This window comes from Neodiprion fabricii, chromosome 6 (assembly GCF_021155785.1).
Source record: "Neodiprion fabricii isolate iyNeoFabr1 chromosome 6, iyNeoFabr1.1, whole genome shotgun sequence".
Classification (NCBI taxonomy): Eukaryota; Metazoa; Arthropoda; class Insecta; order Hymenoptera; family Diprionidae; genus Neodiprion; species Neodiprion fabricii.
The window spans coordinates 7,420,353-7,443,680 of record NC_060244.1 but is presented as its reverse complement, the minus strand read 5'-3'; the positions used below and the strand labels follow the sequence as shown (position 1 = coordinate 7,443,680).

Below are 23,328 nucleotides of genomic sequence, written 5' to 3'. Positions count from 1 at the left end.
GCACCCAAATTTGTGTTTCAAGTCTGACCGCGCATTCTGAGCGTGGACTTGCTACTTCTTTATTCCGAGGATACACGTGTCTCATAATTTTCATCACAAGCTGTAACTCTCGAATATTTGTACTCTTCGCCTTTCTCTAGATTTGTTGTAACCATCGTTGACTGTTAGGAATCGATCTCGCTGACAGTTCCATCCGTGTGGTACCAGTTTTGATGTTATCCATAACCTCGAATTCATATTATTTGGTAGATTTCAAGCAACAGGAAGTAATCTAATCTAAAACCGGTTCAATGTTTCATATGCATTGCTGAGTACATTGAAGGACATGGGTTGGCTAATTTATATGAATGAATAAATGAAAATAAATAATGTCCGAAATAATCGATGAAAAAGTCGTTGCGGGGGCGAAAAGTCCGGCTGCTGTCAAGGAAGATCCCATCGTCGTTTTGACAGTAAATATCCCATAAATTTTTAAGCTTTAATATCCACTAACGCATCCGGATTACCTTCGGTTAACGGAACACCAAAAATATCTTTTGACACGTAACTTCTGTATACAAACGAGTCAACTACCAATTCTGACAAGTCGTTTTTCCTTCTCCTTCAGGAACGAGTACAATCGCTTTACTTATTCAGAGACCATTACTTCGTTAACAACTCAATCGATCGTGCCGTTGAAAAGAGTGGCGATGTTGAAAAAGAGATGAAAAATGCTCTGAGTAAGTTTGACGATTATAAAGGTTATGAAATCGACGGGGCTCGGGCCAAATATTACTACCTCAAAGGACGATGTCTGAATGTGGTAGATCGCTTTATGCCTCAGGCCGAAGAGTTATTGAGTAAAGCGGTTAAACTGGAGCCAAAATTGGTTGAAGCTTGGAATGAGCTTGGCGAGTGCTACTGGAAAAATGACGACATTCAACAAGCTAAAAATTGTTTCATCGGCGCTCTACCTCACGTGCGTTTCAACTCGATCTAGTATTATAGAAATGGGTTACATAGTTGAAGTATAAACGATTCGTTCACAGGGAAGAAATAAAATATCGCTTCGCAATTTGTCCATGGTTCTAAGACAAGAACCTACCTCCAGTTACGAGCAGAGAATAAACAACGTACAGCTAGGCTTGGAATATGCAAAAGAAGCCGTTAGCTTAGATACTTCAGACGGTACTTCGTGGGCAATTCTTGGAAATGCACACCTCTCTTCGTTCTTTGCAATCAATCAAAATCCAAAAACTCTCCGGCAATGTATGTCCGCTTATTCGCAAGCCGTAAGTGAACTCATTGCTGTTTGATACTTTTGAGTTGAGATTGTTCAGTTTTCTGGTTTCCATTATTTTATGATTGATAGAATTTTGGCTCCTTGACAGGGAATAAAAAAGATTGTTGGGTGATTTACTTTTTTTCTCCAGGAAAAAGATATTATTGCGAGAAGCAACCCTGATTTATTTTACAACAAAGCAATTGTGAGTATTAGTATACAAATTGAATCGTAAAATGTTTTGTTGGTTACTCAATCCCGTCTCGTTGATCAGGCTCTAAAGTACGAGGAGGAATACAAACTAGCTTTGGAAGCATTTAATCAATCAATGCTGTTAGATCCAATTTGGGAAACTCCTCGTATTAAGCAGCAACAACTTTTGAAGTATCTCAAGGATGTACAAGACTTGACTACCACCAAGGGCCGATTAAAAGCCAAAAAACTTCATCAGCTTGTGCAGGTATAAAGCATTTACAAAATTGATACGTTACGTGTTCAATAAAAAATCTAATACAATTAGATCACATCGATCAAGTATCGCTTATTCCAGTGTTTCTGAGAAAGATCCAGTATCGCTTCTACTCAACTCTTTGTATTTATTGCTCAGGGTCTGGATACGAAACATTTGGGTCCATACAAGGGTGGCTCCTATACCTTAGGGGATAAATCAGTGAAACTGGATTTAGTTTCGATGAAAGATCTGACGCCTGGTGTGAATGTAGAAAAAGTCGTTTATGGAAAAGTTGTTTGCTGGATCCAAGATCCAGACTGCGTACCTTTGTAAGTTACGCGCAATCAAGTCGACTTGCGTATTTGTAAAGAATATCATTCTTCATAACCAAATGTTGTTTTTCAAATAGTACTTTTTGCTTGATGGATGCTGACAAAAGCTGTTATTCTGTCACCGTATATAATTTGGCAAGAGGGCGGGGCGTTACTGTTGCTGATACGGTCGTTATTCCAGAACCCTTTTTGACGCATCACAATTTCTCTTTCCTCGAAAACGTTAGTTACCCATACTTCTTATTGAAATATTATTTGTTCCGAATTGGTGGCTGTAACTAGTTAATGTGTAACTTTTTTTCTGTGTCCTTGTAGAATTTTGATTTTAAATCAATACGAGTCGAAACACCTATCATATTAGTCGTCAATGGGAAGAAATTGGGCCGTGACCAGCAAGCTAGTGCAAAATTATCAACGTTTAAGAAGACGGATTAGGTATTCCATTCAATCTTCATAAAAGGGAATCGCGAAGATTTCCATTCCACTTTTTGTTTGTGTCAAATAAGCAATCTCCACTTCTAATGCGAATTTATCTTTTATCTTTATACATGATATTCAATCATGTCGAGGTTCTTTATGTAAGAAATGCGTCCATACATTGAAACATCTATTCATAAATTACCATATTACCACATCGCTTGCAAGTAACCCGTCACTGTTTCAATGTAAGTCCTTGACATAAATTTTGTCGAGATTATCAACAAGATTTTTTCTTATCCAAACGCCATGGGCATACCGAATTATTTTCACCTCAAAAATGTATTTGCAATCTCACTTGCATTTTTGTGTCGTACATATTATGCATCGCTTCATAGAGACTCACGTGGTAATAGTATACGTTTTTTTTTTACCATTATCACATTTAGCATGTGGATTTTCTGTTACACAATGATTGCCGATATTTGGAAACAGGTATTCTTATAACGGAACTGCCTACAGCATTATAGTCTAATTTCTATCGACTCAGACAATCTGATCATGCTATTCAAGTCGGGTTCTAACTACTCGGCTTTTTTTGAAATATCAAGCCTGTTCCATTATACCCAAGAATAAAATTAATCTTGAGAAAAATTGAACGGGGTTAAGAACAAGGCAGAAGAAATTCAGTTCACTTTTAATTATTTCCACAGGAGAAATATTAAAATTTCATTCGTACGTAAATTTGATGTACGATTGGTTGCATCACAGAGTGACTAATATACCGCTGGCGGCAGCCTATTGCCATAATATTATACGATAGATGAAAGCATTGATTTGTTAATAGAAGTGAAATGTTTATTTTAACCGTAATGCTTGGTTACTAATTAATACTCAATTAGTGTATAACATTGTTTTCACTCTTTTTCACCTAATAACATCACATAATTGTTCTTTTTTATACTCACCGTGTTCCGATTGCGAAATATATTCCGTCGTGTCACCTATGTACGCATCGTTTTAGGTCTTACACTAAATCGAACGAATCATACCGTAGTGGAAGGAATTTGCGGCGCACATCGATTGTGCTTGCATATATGTAGCACGCATACGTTATACGTACTGTAACTATCATTGTTAATTTTTGACAATAACGATGTTGATGGGTCCTTGGCATAGATATGACTGATTAATTCTTACGACGCCGAAAAATCACAATATTATTGTTAGGCCTGTAGTGAAAATTTATACCGCTGCCTATTGTAATATTATTACCACTCAATTTGAAAAGCCGAGAAGTGTAAATATTTAGTATAATTCCAACCCAAATAGAAATTTTCCCAATTGTTCCGGGTGTCACGAATTCGTATAGTGAGAATATTATAGTTATATAGAGCACCTGAAAATATATGAATTAAAAAAAGAAAATATTATACAAATTTTGCCTAAATGAATGAAAATGATATTTGAAGAATCCACGTTTTTTTATCGAGCTAAATTTCAAAACAAATACCTCTTGCCAGGCGTTCAAATAAAATTTCCTAGATAAAAATCCTCCAAAAAATCTATACACTCGAGTTGCGCGTGTGCCAAATATTTTGTCCAGCTGTCTTATTGAACCTCAGTGTAAACTCTGAATATTGGTAATTGCGTCAGGTTACCATTAAATGGTTTAAATTTGTCTACTCACAACTGAGCTTAACTTCACACTGTGAAAGAGAAATTTAATAGAAACAAATAATGGCAACGGCAATATCATGATTTAACAAATCCTGACCAATGATCAAAATAGTTATTTAACGAAGTAGAATCATAATTCAAATAATGCAGTGAGGTCCTCGTTAAGTGGTAACAGGCCGAAGACTGTGAGTTTATTGGTACAACAAGACTAATAAGAGACACGAATGGTATATATTCCATATCGACCGACACGAATCACTTGAAGAATCAACAGGAAGGAATTCTATCCGAAAAGTGTGGAAATCGTTACAAGTGCAGCTAATTTTTGACTTGATTCTTGATTTGCGGATTGTATCGATGGTTCTGCAGACCAATCGTGGGCTGCAACCAGCAACAAGATAGAATTACGGGCGTTTACAATTTGAAACGATCGTGTGCCTCCTTCGTACCATTGGTACGAATATTGTTCGCTTATCAATATTTAATAACGATGTCTCTCTTATTAAGCTTGTTCTCAGCACTTGACTGCTCATATGCAATGTAAGTAAACAGATCACGATTCGGCTTTATTCAATTGCTAATTTTACCAATGATCAGCATTTGTTAATCGTCAATATTACCGTCACATCGTTTCTTACACGTTGCGTCAATATACTCTATTCCGAGATCGAATTTTATTACAAAGTCTTTTGGAAAAATTCGAAAGACTTTTTAATGGGCAAGCTGGCTTGACGAATCAACGTTCGCTTACGGACGTACAGTTTCATGAAACTGTCACGATCACAGTAGACTGATTTCAATTTTTATTAATGCCTCTTCTTTTTGTAATGCTAAAGAAATACTGGAATTGAATTTTTCGTCAGTAATATCGATCGGTATCTTCTTCCAAGGTCACCGAATCGTATACCGTATATCTAGGCTAATAGAACAGTGAGAATAATGCCGGTGACATAGGTAGAATAAAAAAAAAAAAAAAAATTAAAAAAAAAAAAAACTATAATTAAAAAAATAAAAAGAAGCGTTTGTATAAAATGTTTTTGTATTAACTATTATATAATAAATACTTATTTATAACAATAACAGTGATTATATTTCGTGTTTTCAGTATATGCATATGCATACGTGTAATGTGTATTCATATACATACGTATACCTCTTCGCTTAGGTTGACAAATGCGTGTGTATAAATAATTAATCAGTCTGTTTTTAAATGTGAACGATCTCACGATCGCGAGGAACGTTATACAGCGGTTATTAACGCAATAGTCAATTCAAGATCACTTTTCAGCACCTATGTATGTAGACACATGTTGTTGCTTGTTTTTTCAGTTTCTTTTTCTCAAATTCATATCAATCGTACGTACATACGTGTAAATCTGATATAGATGGTATACATATGTATTAGGGTGGTTCACAAAAAAAAAAAAATTATATTTTTTCTGTGCCGCTTCTTCATAAAACTGTTGTTTATTATGAAAAACAAATCCCCTGCAAATTTGAGCTCGATTAGATAATATTTAGGGCTCGCGATTTTAAGTTTTCGTTTTTACATTGAAATGACACGTAAAAAAAAGGTCGACTCAACTCACCGTCGATATCGCGTGAAAATATAGACGAAAATGAAAAGTATCAAGAGACCTTTTTTGTAGGCAACAATATTTGGTACAAAAAACGCATCTCCGTAGATATTTTATTCGATTAAAATGAAAAAAAACGACTAATGAAAAATAATCGTATTAATTTCAAAGAAAATAAAAGTTTTTATTATTTTCCGTTTTCGTCGAATATTTTCAGCTAAGCAGTTTTTTACGTGTCATTTTAATATATAAAAACGAAAGCTCGAAAGCGGGACCTCTAAATCTTATCCGATCGAGCTCAAATTTGCGAGGAGTTTTTTTTTCATCATAAACAACAGTTTTCTGATAAAACAAAAAATTAATTTTCTCGGGTGAAGCACCCTAATAAGTATGTATACTTATAAAAGTTATTGTATGCGGAAAGTTGAACATGTCATATCACGATGCACCGAAGATGGTTACATATCTCAATCGCGTCGTTGAAACGACCGATTTTCCAAAAAAGAAACGAAAATGACCATTTCTCATAGAAACTGTACAGTACATTGTATAATATAATACGTGTATAATGAAACATCGCAAAAGGCACTTGACGCTCCTGACGTCGATTTCTGTCCGTACATACATACGTGTGCGTACGTACGTACATCGCCAACGTTCTTTACGGATCATCTCTCTATCCGTATCGTACATACAAAGTTTGCATCACTGTCTTCCCTACATATCATGTTATCATGTCGTAATTCGATTGATCTAGAGAATCTCTCTGTTCACACGTTCACTTCGCAGAGTTTGAAAAAATTGTCAATTATTTCGCGAAACCACGCGAGTCGCGCCGGATGATTCTTGAAGAGTGGCTCCAGGGTCCGGAGCTGAAGCTGAAGCAGGGCCTCGTTGCCGAGGAGGGAATCCAGCTGACGTAGCAGCGGCACGTCGCCGTGAAGTTTCAACAAACTCGCGTAGGTGAATATGTAGTATTGGACTCGCAGTCGGTCGACCGCCCACGCCTCGACAGATCTGTTTCCACTGGCCGATTGTATGGCCCCCATGTGCTCCGCGTACCATGGCGAAAAGAAATTGTTCAGCTCGGACGTGGAGAGTTCACCAACGCCACGGGACTTCAGTCTTCCTTTTATACGCGAATACACCTGCGGCGTGTACACGAACACCTGAAACAATGCACGTGGCCTTAATTAGAGACAACAGAACCGATATGATTTCTCGGCTACCGCGTGGCGGCATAATTGACGAGGAATTTTATCCATTCCAAGGTACGCAATTACATGCTCCACTACGATCGTCGCGCTACACACGTGTACCTTATACCTACCTTATTATAGTTTTGGCTGGTTCGTATTCGGCGATAAACGTCTGCTGGTAAAATCGCTAAAGCGTGTGACTTAGTGAAAAATTGGTATACGAAAGGGCAGAAGGCCGCTAAGGTCGGTCACTGGTCTCACCTCGTTGCGGTAGGTACGTTATTTATCGTATACGCGTGTATTGAAACTCGACAAGAAAAGAGAAACGCCTGAGGATATTACTCCTTCGACGATAATGCGCTACTTGCCTGATAGAGTGAATTTCCCGTCACGTAGGACGACACGTAGTGCGATCCGAAGTTTCTCACGAATCTAATTACGCTTCCGTAATCCCCGATCGTGACGTTTTCGACTTCCCGCGCTATCGCCTCGTCGAGATTGAGAGAATCCACGGGTGCGTTGAGCCGCTGGCTTTCCCTGAATCTGGCAACGCGAACGAGGACGTAACAATGGTCCCCGGTCGCGAACGACGCGTTTATACCAAGGTGCCTGGCTATCGCCGTCCTCGACCAACTCGCGGTGAAGGCTCGCCAGGGTCTGTCCAGTCTCTCGAACGTAAAGTCCCTGAAGTAGGCCTGGAGTAGCTGTCTTATGTTGTCGCAAAACTCCATGTGAAAGTCGCCCTTAAGCACCGCGTTTTTGTCCTGCGGACGCGGCGGCGCCGCAACCGGGTTCAGGAAGACGTCCAACGTCGGCTCGCGGAATATCCAACTCTCCGTGTCGTTCCTCGGCACCACCCTCATGCTTATGCTCAGGTAACCGTACCTGCTGAAGACGTTCACGGCTCCACCAAGGTGCGGCGACTGCGCCGATACAAGGTGCGTCCTGAACACCATCCACGCCAGTACCGCCACCACTCGTCCTAGCACTCGCATCCTGGACGCGGAAGGTACCTGAAAGCATATTCCATAGGTCGTACGATCCAACGATACGATAATAAAATTCAAGGACATCGTTTCCAGGACCATCGGATACCGTGAATACCCCTCACGACGCGAGCCAAGGTTCGCGGACCTTCGGACAATCCTGCGGCTAAACGCGCGACGACGTTACATTCGCTGTCTGCGGTACTCGTATCATATCTCGATCGAACCGTGCAGTGCTTGCATAGTTTTGTAAGAATTCCTTTTATGTAGGTCTAGGTACCGGTCCCCTGCTACTGCTCTTGATACCGCATCTGTCCCTCTACTTTACACACTTTACATCACGGCCTGGTGTGTGGTCCATGGCCTTCGCCCCGCTGTTCGCGAGACACGCGTTAAGGTAATACTGGATTCCCGATCATCGTCGAGATGCTAAATGCAAACGCTCAAACCGTGACCATAAATCGTGGATCGTTGGACGATCTCAAAAGCCTTAGGATGGTTATACAAACGATCAATGCGACTGGAACGGGCATACGTATCTGGGATGGGTTCGGAGAATTATTCTCTCAATATCTTTCTCGCGTGGAATCTATTCGATGAATTTTAAAAACTAACGCCGACTGTAAATACACTGATTTCTATTAAAACGATCACGGAGTCTTTTTCCAAACATTTTACCCTCGGGACTCGGAGATCTGTTGAAAAATGGAGAATCGATGATCGAGAAGAGAGAGGCAATGACTGTCGCTGCTGCAGAAAACGAGCGATCAAACGTGTAACGTTAATTAAGGATCGGCGAAAGAAAAAGAAACCGATTTACGGAATAGGGCACGAATGGAATCGGAATTCTGACACTCCCGCTATTCGGTTGCTCAAGTGACCCGATGCGATGGCGATCCTTGCATTCCAGGACGCACCTCTTAACCGATGTATATTTTTGTTTGACCTTTGCGGGTTCCTTTCAACGTTTGCATTGGTGCACTCTTATCCTTTGTTTAACATTTGCAGTGCCTGTTGAGCGATACGTGAGTGCGCAGGTTGCGAGATTGCCGACGAAGAATGGCGCACGTGACATAAGTGCACGTATATTTAAAGTGCAAGTCAAATTACACCGCAATCGTGATTTCACGTCGTGTATATATAACAGAGATACGTACACGTACACCTATATAGGTGTATACATATAATTCTGCGGTCATTAGAGAACAACGTTGTCGCTTCGGATGAAAGACTTTGAGTCGTGATTCTTGGCGCGGTTTTCCTCGCGTCATCAAACTGCAACGCTGAATTTCTTTTCAATGTGGTATTAATTTTGCACAAATTTTTTCCCGCGGTAAGAAAATCACTAGCAATAGTGAATACGGGGAACTTTTAACGGGCGTGTGAAATTCTTCGCGGAAGTGGTTTTGGAATTCGGTTATTTACAATGCCGACCGCCACATCACGCCTTGCCACCTCGCTTTGGGTAAATTAACATGGATTTCAGGTTTCGAGTTGATAAGTAGGAAGTGGAGAAATTGCGGTTTTACTTCCTGAATCAAATCGAAATCGTGTACAGGTTTTATTATTAACATACACACGCGGTACACGCGAAATGTTTAATTCTTTCACAAGTGTTCGCGGAATTTTTAGTGCTCGTTATATGTGTTTACACAGCAGCAAGCGTAAAGTTACGTACTCTTGAAATTAACCGAGGGACGTACACGTGCTATATATATATATATATGTATATAATTGCGATTGTTATACAAATAAATCAATGGAATATGAATGTTCGGGTTTTACCTTAGTCGGAAATTTCTCAACAATACCTTTTGTTACCAGTTAAATCGAAAACACGCGGCCGTCGTCGATAAAACGTATATATATATATATATATATATATATATATATACATATAATAAAAGTAATTTACGCTCAACAATCTACTATAGTATAATCGCGGTGATATTTGGAATCCCCCGCACTTTCTCTGACCTTGCGATTCGTCTTTGAGTTTATTGAAAGAATGTTAATCACAGTCGTTACTAAGTGGAAAAAAAATGATAATAAAAAAAAAAAAAAATAAGAAATACAAACAACCGTGACGTTTTTGGGGAATCGAAACGAAGCGGAAAGATCCTCGAGATTAGGCTTGGAAATTAACTACGGCAATAATCCACGGTGCTCTAAATTTAAGCTGCACGCTCCGCAGCCCCGATACATTATAAACAGATCAAATCGTTTCGCACCGAATCACTACTTTGCATTCCGAGTATACCACCGTTGTGCAATCGGTGTCACACACAACCGAACACTTGTACGTTATCCGCGGTTACGAAACCGTTCCAAAAGTGGGATGCTGATTGTACACAATACTTTCACGCCGTGTCGTGCGGCCGGTGAAGATGCTGCGGCGACACGGGTACTCGTTTTATCCCAGAGAAGAATAGACTAGGGAAGGAAAGTCGAATTTTCACCCCATTCGGAAGACCAGCTGAACCATCCGATTTTTCATTACCTTCCTGCAGGTTATACAAATTCACCAAGTGACGTGTATGAGACTTTATAAACAAAATGTACCAGTTTTTATTCAAAACTCAAGTCGAAAAAATTGTTCGAAATGACGAAAAAAAGATACTGATCAAGTTTCGGCTCTTAATATTAATATTTAGACTCATTTCGACTTTCTATGTCCCATTTAAATAATATGGGAGAATTTTGTTTTAAACTTTGCAATTTTAAAACTCGTCAACGCATTAGTGAACTGATAAGATCAGGAAGTATTTCTGCAGGGAATTGAACGCGATACGGAAAAGGTCTCTTATCGTTTTATGATAAATCTACTCTTTCAAAAGTTATTCAAGATCAAAAGTCAACAAAGGACCTTGAATAAAGAGTAGATTTATCGTAAAACGATGAGAGATCTCTTTTGTAGAACGTTCAATTCCCTATAAAAATATCTTCTGACCTTAGCAGTACTCTAATGCGTTGACGAGTTATAAAATTGCAAAGTTTAAAACAAAGTTATTTAAATGGGAAATAGAAAATCGCGACGATGCATCTCTAAATATTATTATTAAGAGCTCAAACTTGGACAGCATTCTTGTTTCGCCGGTTGAAACAATATTTTCGACTTGAATTTTGGAAAAAAAAAATTAGTCGATTTCTTTCCGATACAGTCTAATACGTATAAATTCGTACAAAACTGGTGAGAACAAGAAACTCATACTAAGAGTAGGTCGGTACTGCGCGTATTTCTTCCGATGCAGAAAATTTGCAACGATCGAGAGTTTGACAAAAAGACGATTTGTATAAATCCGTTAGTCGATGAAGGAAGCGGTTGACACAAACGGGAATCCACTTTCGCCGATTGGTTTACAAGTGTATCTATTCCCAGCTCTGTAATGCGACGTACGCGACAGCTTCATTCAGCTGGGATTGCAGCCTGCAGGTGAATTCGTACGGACGCACATGCGTGTAACGTAAATGCGTACGTACTACGCAACGCCTCTAACGTACACGACATGTATTTATCTACACCTTATACTCGCGTTAGGCACAATCGGCACGTGTTACGTGTCTTTGATATTGGCGCGCATTTTGTACAGGGTTACAGACGTCGTTTCACCCGCTATAAGAATTCGAATTCCCCATATTTTTACTTGACATTTTTTTTATAGATAGAGAACTTGTGAGCTCGAATACTAAACTATCGAGGAAACATTTTCACGAGTCTGAATACTTTTCGGTAATTTTATTACGAGATAGTCGCACGTTGAATATTTATCAAACTGATACATTATAATGTAGTCTGAGTATAATGATTTTCAATACGAAAATCGAGGCGAAAAGTATAATTTCATAACTAAACTTTCACGAAATTGCAAAAAACTTAAATGACGCCCTCAATTTTACTCCATGATGCATTGCTTTAAATTCGGTTAAACACATTTTTTTTTCAATATCAAATTCAACATTGTACGCATGTTTTTATCAGAGTCAATGTCGATGCTATCTTATAAAATTACTAGTTAACGATATCAACGTGGTGGAAAAAAAATAGCGTGATAGGTTTTGACGGTGATGGAAAATGGTCTTGAATAAAATAAACCGTCGTAGCGTGAAACGAATATTCTACGTCTTCGATGATTTTTAAGCAATTTGAAATTCAACATCGGTACTCTGTACAAGCTATTGCTTAGAATTTTACAATTTCACTTTGTTTTTTTTCGGAGAAAAATCATTACGTCATATTCCAGGAGTACAATAATTTAATAAATGCTCTCAAAGGGCGAAAAATTCTTAATAAACTGAACGAAAAAATATCGAGTCCTTGATTCACCTGGAATATCCTCGATTATTTGTGGCTTTGGGATTTGCCCATATTGCATCATGTATCGTACTTACATACCTGATCGACAATTTGTTCAACGGTTCGTGCGGACGAAGAAAAATATTCTTTTCAAGGATAAATCGCGTGCAGGCGTTGAAGAAAAAAACAAAACTCGACGCGTCAGCAACCCAGTTTCGTATTCTAAATCAAACGTACTTAAACAATTTGTTTGTTACATATGTTATTCCCTTTTTTCTTATTTCGCACTCGTGGCAAATTTTATACCTATTTGTTGGTTCGTTAAATTCCTCTTGGTTATAGATTCTCGACGACGATCGATCGCGTGACAGTTGCGTTAGATACTCGTTTATTTTCCCAACATTCACTTTTTATAACATGTATTTAACGTACAAACCGATTACAGATAGGTAAAGTGTGTTTTAACACGTGTGCCGGTGGTGCTGGTGCTGGTGCTGCCGTTTCGGTAATTATTAAACAAACTGAAGCATGAGTCAACTTTGACTAATTAGGAAATACAAATTCAGTCACATTGCGATTATTTTCTGGGAAATCATGAAAAATTTTAGCTCTGCCAAATAGATTTCGGTTGTTAGAAATAATTCTGTCAAACTATAACCAAGTGACAAAGGTTATTCTTATTCTTCGAAGAGATGCATAATAATAATAATAATAATAATAATAATAATAATAACAGTTATACTGATAATAATAAAAATAAACCGTTGAATTTAAACAAAATGAATTTCGTGGAGTCGGAATCATGAGCTTCGCGTCGATATCTTACACTTTTTTTTTCGCCGGTCTAGATACCCGAGTTTTTTCATAAAAAAATAATCACAACTTATCACCCCACGCCACGTAATCACGGTAGCAACAGAAATATAAAGGGGGACGTGGGACTGGTTTTAAAAATAATTTTACCCCAAGCCACACGTCCGTGTTTCTTTAGGGCTAAAACCTCGAGGGAAAAAATACCCCCCCAAAAATAACACGCCAGTGTTTTTTTTTTGTTTTTTTTTTTTTTTTTTTGCTTGCGGTTAACAGCGTAGATTTAATACTTGTGCGCAATAAACGTGAGAGAGTATACATATTTATAATATCAAATGCATTTTCGGTCTGGACTAAATGAGAATAATAATATCTACATTAATCGAGATAAGTTAATGGAGGAAAAATAAAATGTAGAGCGATTTACGCGCGGTTAAATGACGTTCACCCGCTTAATACCGTAATAGCGATACATGAAATTATCTCACCTAACACTCCTGTGGATATGCATGAATGTCGCAGTAGTATAGTACGTGTAACCCTCGTAAGGCACGCAGTGCTCCATTATCGGTCTATGAACCGTTGTGACAGTCAGTAGCAAAGGTCGCAGCCTCCACTGAGATTCAGAGCTTTTATAATAATAAACAGAATGGGGCACGTGGTGCACGGTGCGATATACATAACGTATACAAGTTGCGTAGATTTATCCCCCACGCGGTAGATTCAAAATCGCTTCTCGTATTATATATTATTAAGTATTTACGTTACGCCTGTTTCAATTCCCCGGCCGATTGTCGTCGGGATAATCGCTCGTCGAAAAGCTCGGGACAGTGGCAGTGACCGATCGAAGAAGACGGAAGCTTAACTCGGCTGATCCATTATCGAGTCAATAATACATTCCGTTATTTCCGTCTTTTTATTTATTTTGTTCTATTATTATTTTACCTTTTAACGTTCCCCCGAATCGGCTCTTTGCCCTCACAAACGGGGGTTCTTTTTTTATCCACCGTCGAAGTGTGGGCTAAATTTATACACCCGGGAAATGTCTGTCTGCTTTCGAGAACCGGAAGACCGTCGAACAACTGTTAGAAGACGTACGACAGACACTGACGTTCCACACTTTGATGCAAACGAATCGAGATATCAGAGAATCCGGGAAAGTAAATCGTTTCGTATCAATCCAGCCGCAGAAGCTGCGCACAGTTTTCGTACAACGATATACATTTCAGAATCACGTCTGCAAGTTTTTTCCTCCCGAGATGATTTGAGAACTTATCGTTCCACGATACCGTTCCACCATTAGTCAACAGGGTCAAGGCTTTGCCAAGAATCTTGTGATTTATTTCTTAAATATATGCTTATTATACGTATTTACACATAATACGTTGTATCGTTACGCTAGAAATCAGAATCAGAGAAATTCACTGAAATATTATAATTTTGTAATTATCGTACGATATAATTGAATGTTTCGAGGAAAAAATATCGCTATCGTCGCTCTTTCTGTCCGTGCAATTATCCGTACACCGGCGCTTCAAGTTACACGCCCGGATCACAAACGAAGGATAAGGATCGTCGACGTTCGCTAAAACGCGGATAAAACGTGACGGCAAATCTCTCGCTGCCTGAATACTCGGATGATATCGCTCGAATTTACAAACTCGGTATAAGCGTGCTCGCACATGCGCACGTTGTGTACATACGAGAAACGCAAATGCGTTACGTATCCGCGAAATTACTGCCTGCGACGTCTTTTGCCGAGGAATTTATGTGCGACGTGTATACATACACAAGTGTTACAGTCGGGCGTGTGTTAGCTTTTACCGACGTCTCGAATCTCGCGTACATTACGCACGTCTCTATTACATGTAGGTATATATCTATATGTCACGGTGCGGAACAAGTTTATTCGGCTGGTTCAGTTTTTACAAACAGGATGTGCCTGCCGGATTTCGTTCACGTACGGCGAGGATCACGACCCGAGTTTCGGGGCAGAGATCGGACAAAATTCTAGTCCAAACTGCCATGGGCCCCGGATTTCAACCTCTGTACATCCTCCGCCACGTGTGGCCGACTTATAAGTGCCTGATACAAAATTAATCCGTTGCCCTGAAAGAATGGAGCACGATTCGAACCGCGCCGGCTGATAACGATGAATAACGACCCCGACGATTGATCGTGCGGTTCAAAGAAAGTTTCGGTCGGCTCCGCAGTTGCGCCGTACCGGAATCGCCACTTCATTGCATTTCCGTTGTAATACCGTCTGATCAGGTTCCCCCTTGCGTGTAAAACAAAACGCTTCGAATCTTCTCCCCCATATAACAAATCACCCGGCGCGTATGTACCATCGAGCAAAGGTCACTGACTCAAAGATTGCCGGGTAATTTAAATCTAACAGAGGATAATAACAGGCGGTGATAAGAATTGATCAGCTTTTCAACACCGCATGTGCAGAGTTAACGTCCCATTATCTTCGCCGTTTCTGAAGTGACAGGTGCCGAAGAACAAATTTAAACTTGAACGTACTTGCCTATGAAATCGAGAGGAAAGTAAAGGATGCGGTAAATGATCTGTGAACTTGAACTCTTGTACTCTTGTACTCTTGTTTCGTCTTTACTGAGGAATGCAACCGTTTCTTACAAGGTATTGATATGGTATTCCATTTGCGACACCGTGGCGTTGTTTATCCGCCAGCGTCGTGTTGGATTTTTCGTTTACGAAAATATTTAGACAGCTTTGTCGCGGTAAGTGATCCGACGGTAAGATTATTTTTTACTCTTTGGCCTGGTGAGACGTGCAATGCAGGGAAATTACGCGAGTGAAGCCTTATTAATAGCACGCGCGTTTATGGCTACGGACAGTATTTTCATCTGTACATGGGATAATTGAAATGAACGTGAACAAGGTTTGATCCCGACCCCCATCGAATTAGTCACCGATTTAACTGTGCGTTTTGGGAAAAAGTTGTGTTTTTTTCTGAATTTGTTGAAAGTAATTTCTCAGGGTTTTCTAGAAATCGTAAGTACAAAAATCGTAACTACAAAAATCGATTTTCTCAAAAACTACGTTCTCGAAAGATTTGAAACTTTTTTTGAACTTTCTTCGACTAAATAGAAACCTTTTTTACGTGTATACGTAAATTTGATGTATATAAAATTTCTGGTAATGTCGGACTCTCGTCGTTTAGCGTCTGTTGTTGTCGGTCCGCTTGTGCGCGATAGATGTATCAAAAACGATCACGATCAAGGAAGAACCCGTCCGGTGACTTTTCCTCGACTTCGTTTGACCGCTTCGGCTTTACACATTAACCATTATAGATCCGATACTCAACCGCCGTGTGGATCCCTCGTCGAGTCGTATATAACACACGAAAGTGCGGTTTAGCGTATCCCGAGTTGGCAGAAAGTATTTTAAACGATTGAAAGAATCAACCGAATCAATGGCGGATGTAACGTCGTAACAAATGCGGCAGACTGAAAATAACAGTAGCTAGACGAAATACCGAAGGCGAGGTGAGATATAAAGTGAACTGTGAAAGGTACACGTACAATCCATTTGTGCGTCTGTTAGGTAAGCATCGTGTGTCTGTAATGACGCGCTGAACGGCTTCAGATGTGATTTTCTCTTATGCACATTACGCCTGCAACGGTATAATAATAATGTAATAATAAAGACATACATGTAAGAAAATCTCCCGTCGAAGCGGGATATTTTGCCTTTCTTCGTGGGTTGTATAATCACTCGGCTATCGTTGTAATTGCTGTAAGCGTTGTAAACGTGACACGGTCAGATTAATTTAACAGAAATATATATCAAGGTGCCGTTTCGGTCGTTTTCAATTTACTAGAAATCTTTGTACTTGACAGAGAAGAGGGGAAGTTATCGAGAATGTCACCGCACCGAAAGTATAAATTTCAGAGCTTTCACTTGTGTCTCGAAGTCTTGAGACCCGGGGAATCATCTCTGATCAATTTTTTCAACCAACTGATTTTTGCTACGCTCATCTCAATTGAAGCGTTTCTCCATGAACTCAGAGTTGAGTAGATTTTTATCGAGATGAACTAAGCTGTTCCTGTATAAAATAATTAAAAAATTGATGAACCGATTCGGATAGAATTTCATCCGTATTTATTTCCTCTTCATTGAACTTACAAGAACAGATCGGATAATTCGACAATCACTAAAATCGGCCGAAGTTGCGTCTCTGAGTATTTTCCGCAAATATAAATATTGTTTTGTAAAATTCTCATTTACGCAAAGACGAAAAAACGGGATTAGCGGGAAATTCCAGTGCCTGTTCTTTTAGGCCAGTCGATTTTTAGTCAGAGTACAACTCGCGACGGAGATTCCATCATCCGTTTTAAACGTGCCTTCAGCTGCGTGCCGTGATTACTGCCTGCTAAGAGCTGGTTTACGAAGTACCGCTGCATCGATTTTTAGCTCTGTTAATTACCGTTGTCGGAAAATCAGGCTAATCGGGGGAAACTCGGTGTCGCATCACGAGCATCGTAGTATCGTGGTCATTCGGTTACGGTACGGAATTAATTGTTCACCGGGATGTCACCTGGTCGTCAGTCGCGATAAAATACAACGTAAACGCATCCGATCCTGAACCGTGCTCAAGTATAGTGGTGCAAGTATTGGGGGTGTGCAAAGTTCTCGGCGTTTTTTTGTTTTTTTTTTCTTTTTATAGAGAATCTTTACCGGTTGTTAAAATACAAAACAGTTATTCTTTTTGAAAATATTGTCTATGGACATGTATTAATTATTTTCATTCACGGCAGATTCTCCATGTGCAGAATAAATTAGTATTTTTGCTTCCACAGCTGTTTTACCGAGATTAAATTGGAACAACATTCAATGTCGAATATGCACTTTGTCGATTTCCATTTTTTGCACAAACTTTCACGACAAGAACAAGCTATTCAGAATTATACAATACAGAAATGCTTGAGATAGAAAAGCAAAGTCTCGATTAGAATCAACGTTAGATATCGTCGTTTACGTGCAACGCCGAGAACTTTGGCACACCCCTACTACATAAAACGTGCATATCGAAATGCGGATCGTAAGGTATACCCGAACGTACAGCTCGTAGTTGATTAGAGAAAATTAATCAGCTCTTGGCCGTCCACCAGCGACGCCGCGACGGTCGTCTGTGTAAAGCCGGCTTCGGAGAGGACGTCGCGTAGGTGATAAAGCGATAAATTGTTACTCGCGGAAGCGATGCGGAGGGGTTTAGTTTAGTCCCATTTACGTTACACGGCGATCGCGTGGGGCTGAGGGAAATGTGGTTCGAACCGTGAGGCATTGAACCTGAAGTGCTGACGGCGCACAATCCACTGGAGTACCTACCTACCTACACTGTACAAGTAGTCATGCAATCCAGGCTAACTTTAAAGCCGGCTCCTCGAGTCTCGGGGAATTCCATTGTGTCTTCCTCCACGCTGCCGCTGCTTCTGTTGCAGCGGTGCGCAAGGATCGGGCACGTGTGTCTCTATTGCCGTAACCGATGTGCGGCCGTAAGCACATGCCTACATATGTACGTGTATGCCGGTGCGGTTAGATTAGTTAAAGAGCCGTTTTCTCTCTATATCGTAACACATCGGCATCCGTCAGCAAAGAGTCTATAAGGATGCAGACATCGAATTTACAGCACGCTCTGTGCATACGTTATCAACTCTTTTTAATCGTTCTTTATGTCGCCAGTCGGGTTAGTCGTCGAGTGTAAGGTGGAACAACGAGACGAGAAGGGTATAAACTGTTATGGATAGAACCTTAATGTTCACCTTGTGTAAGCTTGGTCGAAGGAATGTTTCGGTAAGAAATGGTTAATGGTCGTCACCTTTGTACAGTTTTCCTTTAACGGTTAAGCGTGGGTGAAAAACGACAAATTTTAATTCAATCGAAGTCGAAAGACGCGACGTCACCTTCGATTGCATCGGTGCTTCGTTACAGACCGTCGGTTATGTCCGTACGACACGTGCACACGTCAGGGGTGTTGCAGTATGCAGGGCGAAAGTTTTACTTATAGATGCGCGCGTGACCGTTGTGTAAATTAGAATTTTTACCGTCGAAAATATCTAATTGTAAGTACCTACTGTTCGATAAATACGCTGTAGGTGTAGTTAAGGCCACCTGTTGCTACACACTACAGGCAGGTATCGCGATGCCGCGCTCGTTAATCTTTGCCTTAATTCTTGTGATGCCGATCGTTAATAGTTTTGAAAGCGAACGTCACTTGCCGCGCTGTTCTGATATTCAAATTTACGTGCATCATCTTTTCCACTTCGTTCATTCACTTTGCATTAAATGTTACATGTTTTCCTCCTGTTACTGAAATTGTGAAACGACGGTAGTGTGTTCACGACCGTATAATTGGATTCAAGAGACATATACCAGCATATAATGAAAAATACGACAGCCTTTATCCAGGTTATAAAATTTAATGGAAAATATTGGAAGAAAGAGATCAAACACTCCGGCAATTTGCTCCTGCGTTTGAATATCGCTATTCAACCTGTACTTTATACTCGTTACGAGTAGGTACATTACATATATGTATATATATATATATTATATATATATACATGTGTACAACGTTCTCTGTTCGCGGCGAGATTTGCCAACGATAAGAGATATCTCGTCGGCCTCTGCGAAAGCACCGACATCTCGTGAGATATCCCGCAAGGGACTTGCATAATTCGCCAAGGTTTCTCTGGCACAGTGCATGGACGGCAGGTGATACCGACCGTCTGCAGGACTGGCAACGATTATCCATTTGCAGGTCGGAGGCTCCTCCGCGTGCAGGCTTAGGAATAACGCAATGAGCTCAAGGCTGCGGAGTGCGGAGTAGTGCGCAACCCAACTTTCAGCCGGCCGGAGTTCATCTCTTAGTTTGGCGCTATGATCCCTGCTAATTTGGTTATTTCTCGCTTTCGTCTTACGTACAGTTCGCGGATTCGTTATTTCTTATTTTTTTACATTACATTCACAGCACTTTTACAAAATTCAAGACAAAATGTGATTATTCGCGACAGTTTTCGATACTATTCGACGTTAATCATGTTCGATGTTATATTGGCACGTTGTTTTTGTCGCTGCGTTTCGACGCTTTAAAAATCTTCTCGCCGAAAGGTGTTGTTGAGCTTACCCGATTGCTACAATGAATACGGGAAAAAAATGCGTAATTATTACGAATTGTAGGAGAAATTTTGCAACGTTATTCCCTAATTGCAGGGTATAATATGACGGTAATTTATTAGCTTGTGCGTCTTTTGAATAATTCGAGAAATATATCTTGCAACGTTATTCGAGCCGACGTGTTACGACTATATTACTCTTCACGCATCGCGACTGCCCTTTTCCTTGTTTGATTACGCTATCGCGGTTTCATTCCAACCGTCACAAATCTCGCGACACATTTCTGTTCGTTCCAGTTGTAATCGTTCGCCTTGGTTTTCTCAATAAAATCTACATCAGAGAATTTCCTTGATGAGAAAAGATTTTAATTCTTACCGCAGACGTTTACTGTACCGAAAACTATCCTCGTGTATTTTCTAATGTACACCGATCGTCTTACTGACCCAGAATATATTTCGCGTGTAGACGATAATAACGCAGTACATGCAACGCGTGTTGATCATGCGAAATGTGAATTCTCTGATTACTTGATGATAATGCCAAGGGAAGAGAGACGAAGATAGAGCGAGACAGAGAGAGAGAGAGAGAGAGAGAGAAAAGGCGTTTGCCGTTAGTCAACCGGTGTAACGACGCAAACTTTTGTTTCTCTGTGCAATCTGCACTACTGTTTCCTTTCACAAAATATCACTCTGGCTGCTGTGGCAGTAATCGTCGTATAGGCATAAAGTATATGTATAATAAAGCGCGTTACAAAATACGATACGACATAATTAGAGATTATAAGTTATATATGTATATGTATTGCAGAAATGTTCCCTCGCAGCTGATCGATCAGGATCGTATGGGACGCGTTATAATATTGCGCGATCGTCGCCCGTGTAAGATTTTTCAAATTGCGAAAAACATCTCGCGGTTTCACTGTGAAATGATGTAATCCTTTGGATGGCGAAAATTTCGACTTTCTTATTCATTATTCATAAAATTTAATTGACTTAGTATTAGTTTTCCCTTTTACGTATTCCAATGATCGAATTATATCGTAAATAAGATCGAGCACTGTTTTCTCACAAGCTGATATTATTATCACACGGTATTATTACATCGATCTACCGATGTATCTTACACTGTGTGTGCACATTACGTAAATTCAGAGATCGAGTTACTGCCGCGAGTTGCGAAAGAAAATCCATCGGCTCATGCACATGGTATACCTGCATCACCGCGAGGAGATAAAATTCATACCGTCATACGATGCCCGAAATAATACGGTTAATTACAAGTAATTCATCGTCCTCGAAATGACATAACCTTAATTGGGATGCGGTGGATGATCGTGTGTGATTTTAATGCAATTACGTACACGATCCAACAATAACCGATGAATATTCATACGAAATTTAATTTCAAACGCAATTATATTATCTCTGACTATTTTTGTTTTTCGTTTTTTCCTCCTTGTTTCATTACCGAAGATTAAACTCGACGTAAGCTATCCTCTTCCCATGATGATTTCAAATTCCCAATTGTGTTGTCGGTCACTTTTATCTTCTTCGACGTCACACGTTCGCCTCACTCATAATTATTTTCACTCTATTAAATTGACTGTCACGATCGGTAACGGAAAAATGAATAGGTATGAAAGAAAATCGTTGAATCGAAATGAACTTTTAGTCGAAGAAAAAGAGAGAGAGAGAGAGAAAGAGACTTGCAATTAAATCATCAGCGACTGACACTGCACGTGAGGTGAGTAATGGTACACATATAACCATTCAGTGCGATTTATCGGCGGGTTCGCGACTTCGACTTACCGAGCTAGCCAGACCGGCTACGACTGCATAGCACGAGCGACTCGAAACTACAAGAAGTCTCCCGCGCCACTCGCCATTGACGTGAATGTGCTGGCTTATAAGCTTGTGTAAGTACCTATACGCCGTATGTAATCGACGAGAGGACCTCGGTCTGTACGCGCCGCGATCGTTTGTATCGCGCGGCATGTATGCATATAGGTATATATGTGTATATACATATATGTATATATATATACATGTATGTATATACATATGCAGGTGAGCTCAAACAGTCGAGTTGTTTTCCGTAAGTGAGTGGTGGGGAGTTTTTGAATGCGTGGGAGTTCTTTTTTTCCGAACTTGAGATACACGCGAGATAAGAATTATTGTTGTTGCATGCCGGTTACATCCCATACTTGCGTGCACGTTGGCACATACGTGCCGACTTTGTATGCACGCGCCGTATACCGTAGGTATATTAAGGTGTTGCGCACATCCCCGTTTTACCCCCTTCTCATGCGGGGATACCTTATACACCTTTTACCTTGTTTACACAAATGCAACGATATTGACAAAGTCAGCAGTCAGGTACATATATTAGGCACGTTTTTAATACGCTTAATGTTTGATAAATAATAATATGTTTTAGGACAGAATTGTTATGAGGGGACAAACTGCATGTGAGGGCTGGCATTGTGTCGAGTTTCTTACTTTCACGAACCTTCTTCTTCGTCATTTTTGTAGAAGTGTATTGTCGCTCGAGTCATTAATCGTTTGTTGTTGCTGCCTGTTGGATCGTTCGATCAGCTGCGAAGTTTCGTTCCTATTTTTAATTTTCCTGCTTACGATTAGATAAGAAGAATAAGGAAATACACGTTTTGACGAATTTCCGACTTACTTTCCTTGCACACTTTGCACACGGACAATATGGCTAATTCGAAGCCGATAAATTGTACGAACATTTTTGCTTGGTTTTCTATCTCCCGTAACAAAGAAACTGCAAACGACTACGTATCTACAGTTATTCAAGTTTCCTCACCGTTGTTGTAAAACGGATCTGGAACAAGTTCGGTCAGCGTATAATAATATAATATATGAGACATTTCGTAAACTTGTTCGAACGATTAACTCTTTCAATTTAGAAGGTCATTTTGTGGTAGCGAGTTCATTAATGCTTACGGCAGCGTGTTAGTGAGTCCTTTTTAAATCACACTTCCACAGCAATAACTCTGATTGTGAGAGAGAAATGGCTGTCCGGTGCTCCTGTAAAAATACTGCAACAATACGATCATGCAAATGAAAAATCACACGACGTCGACATCGGCGACCTTTGGATCCTGCAAAATCGTGATCCCTGCCGTACAACGCGATGCTGTCATAGGTGAATTATA

The 23,328-nt window shown here is 40.0% G+C and overlaps 3 protein-coding genes across 6 annotated transcripts in view; 2 read left to right on the top strand and 1 right to left on the bottom strand.

Moving 5' to 3' along the window:
• LOC124185168 (paired box protein Pax-6) overlaps positions 1 to 23,328 on the top strand; it is an 89,084-nt gene that overhangs the window by 366 nt on the left and 65,390 nt on the right. The window lies entirely within an intron of this gene.
• On the top strand, positions 162 to 4,970 carry LOC124185169 (tetratricopeptide repeat protein 5-like). The gene is made up of 8 exons (XM_046575644.1): positions 162 to 452; positions 608 to 958; positions 1,029 to 1,271; positions 1,413 to 1,466; positions 1,536 to 1,721; positions 1,869 to 2,041; positions 2,122 to 2,266; positions 2,360 to 4,970. The coding sequence occupies exons 1-8, from the start codon at positions 369 to 371 to the stop codon at positions 2,477 to 2,479; spliced, it is 1,356 nt and encodes a 451-aa protein (XP_046431600.1). The 5' UTR covers positions 162 to 368; the 3' UTR covers positions 2,480 to 4,970.
• LOC124185172 (torso-like protein) lies at positions 5,914 to 22,018 on the bottom strand. Of its 4 annotated transcripts, none has more exons than XM_046575647.1 (3): positions 21,959 to 22,018; positions 7,286 to 7,930; positions 5,914 to 6,887 (listed from the first exon to the last, which is right to left on the bottom strand). In XM_046575647.1, exons 2-3 carry the CDS (start codon positions 7,910 to 7,912, stop codon positions 6,489 to 6,491), a joined length of 1,026 nt encoding a protein of 341 aa, XP_046431603.1. In that variant the 5' UTR covers positions 7,913 to 7,930; positions 21,959 to 22,018; the 3' UTR covers positions 5,914 to 6,488. The 4 variants fall into 4 exon arrangements, with proteins under 4 accessions (XP_046431603.1, XP_046431602.1, XP_046431604.1 ...); XM_046575646.1 differs by having other exon boundaries at positions 21,618 to 22,013; XM_046575648.1 differs by lacking the exon at positions 21,959 to 22,018 and adding an exon at positions 20,526 to 21,581.

What these genes read in the sequence shown, in the direction of transcription:
- LOC124185172 (XM_046575647.1), bottom strand. Translation starts at nt 7,912, where the DNA reads ATGCGAGTGCTAGGACGAGTGGTGGCGGTACTGGCGTGGATGGTGTTC. An exon ending in CGGGAAATTCACTCTATCAG is followed by an intron (nt 6,888 to 7,285) that starts GCAAGTAGCGCA and finishes GCATTGTTTCAG; the next exon opens with GTGTTCGTGTACACGCCGCA.
- LOC124185169 (XM_046575644.1), top strand. Translation starts at nt 369, where the DNA reads ATGTCCGAAATAATCGATGAAAAAGTCGTTGCGGGGGCGAAAAGTCCG. An exon ending in ATCCCATCGTCGTTTTGACA is followed by an intron (nt 453 to 607) that starts GTAAATATCCCA and finishes CTTCTCCTTCAG; the next exon opens with GAACGAGTACAATCGCTTTA. An exon ending in TGTCCGCTTATTCGCAAGCC is followed by an intron (nt 1,272 to 1,412) that starts GTAAGTGAACTC and finishes TTTTTTCTCCAG; the next exon opens with GAAAAAGATATTATTGCGAG.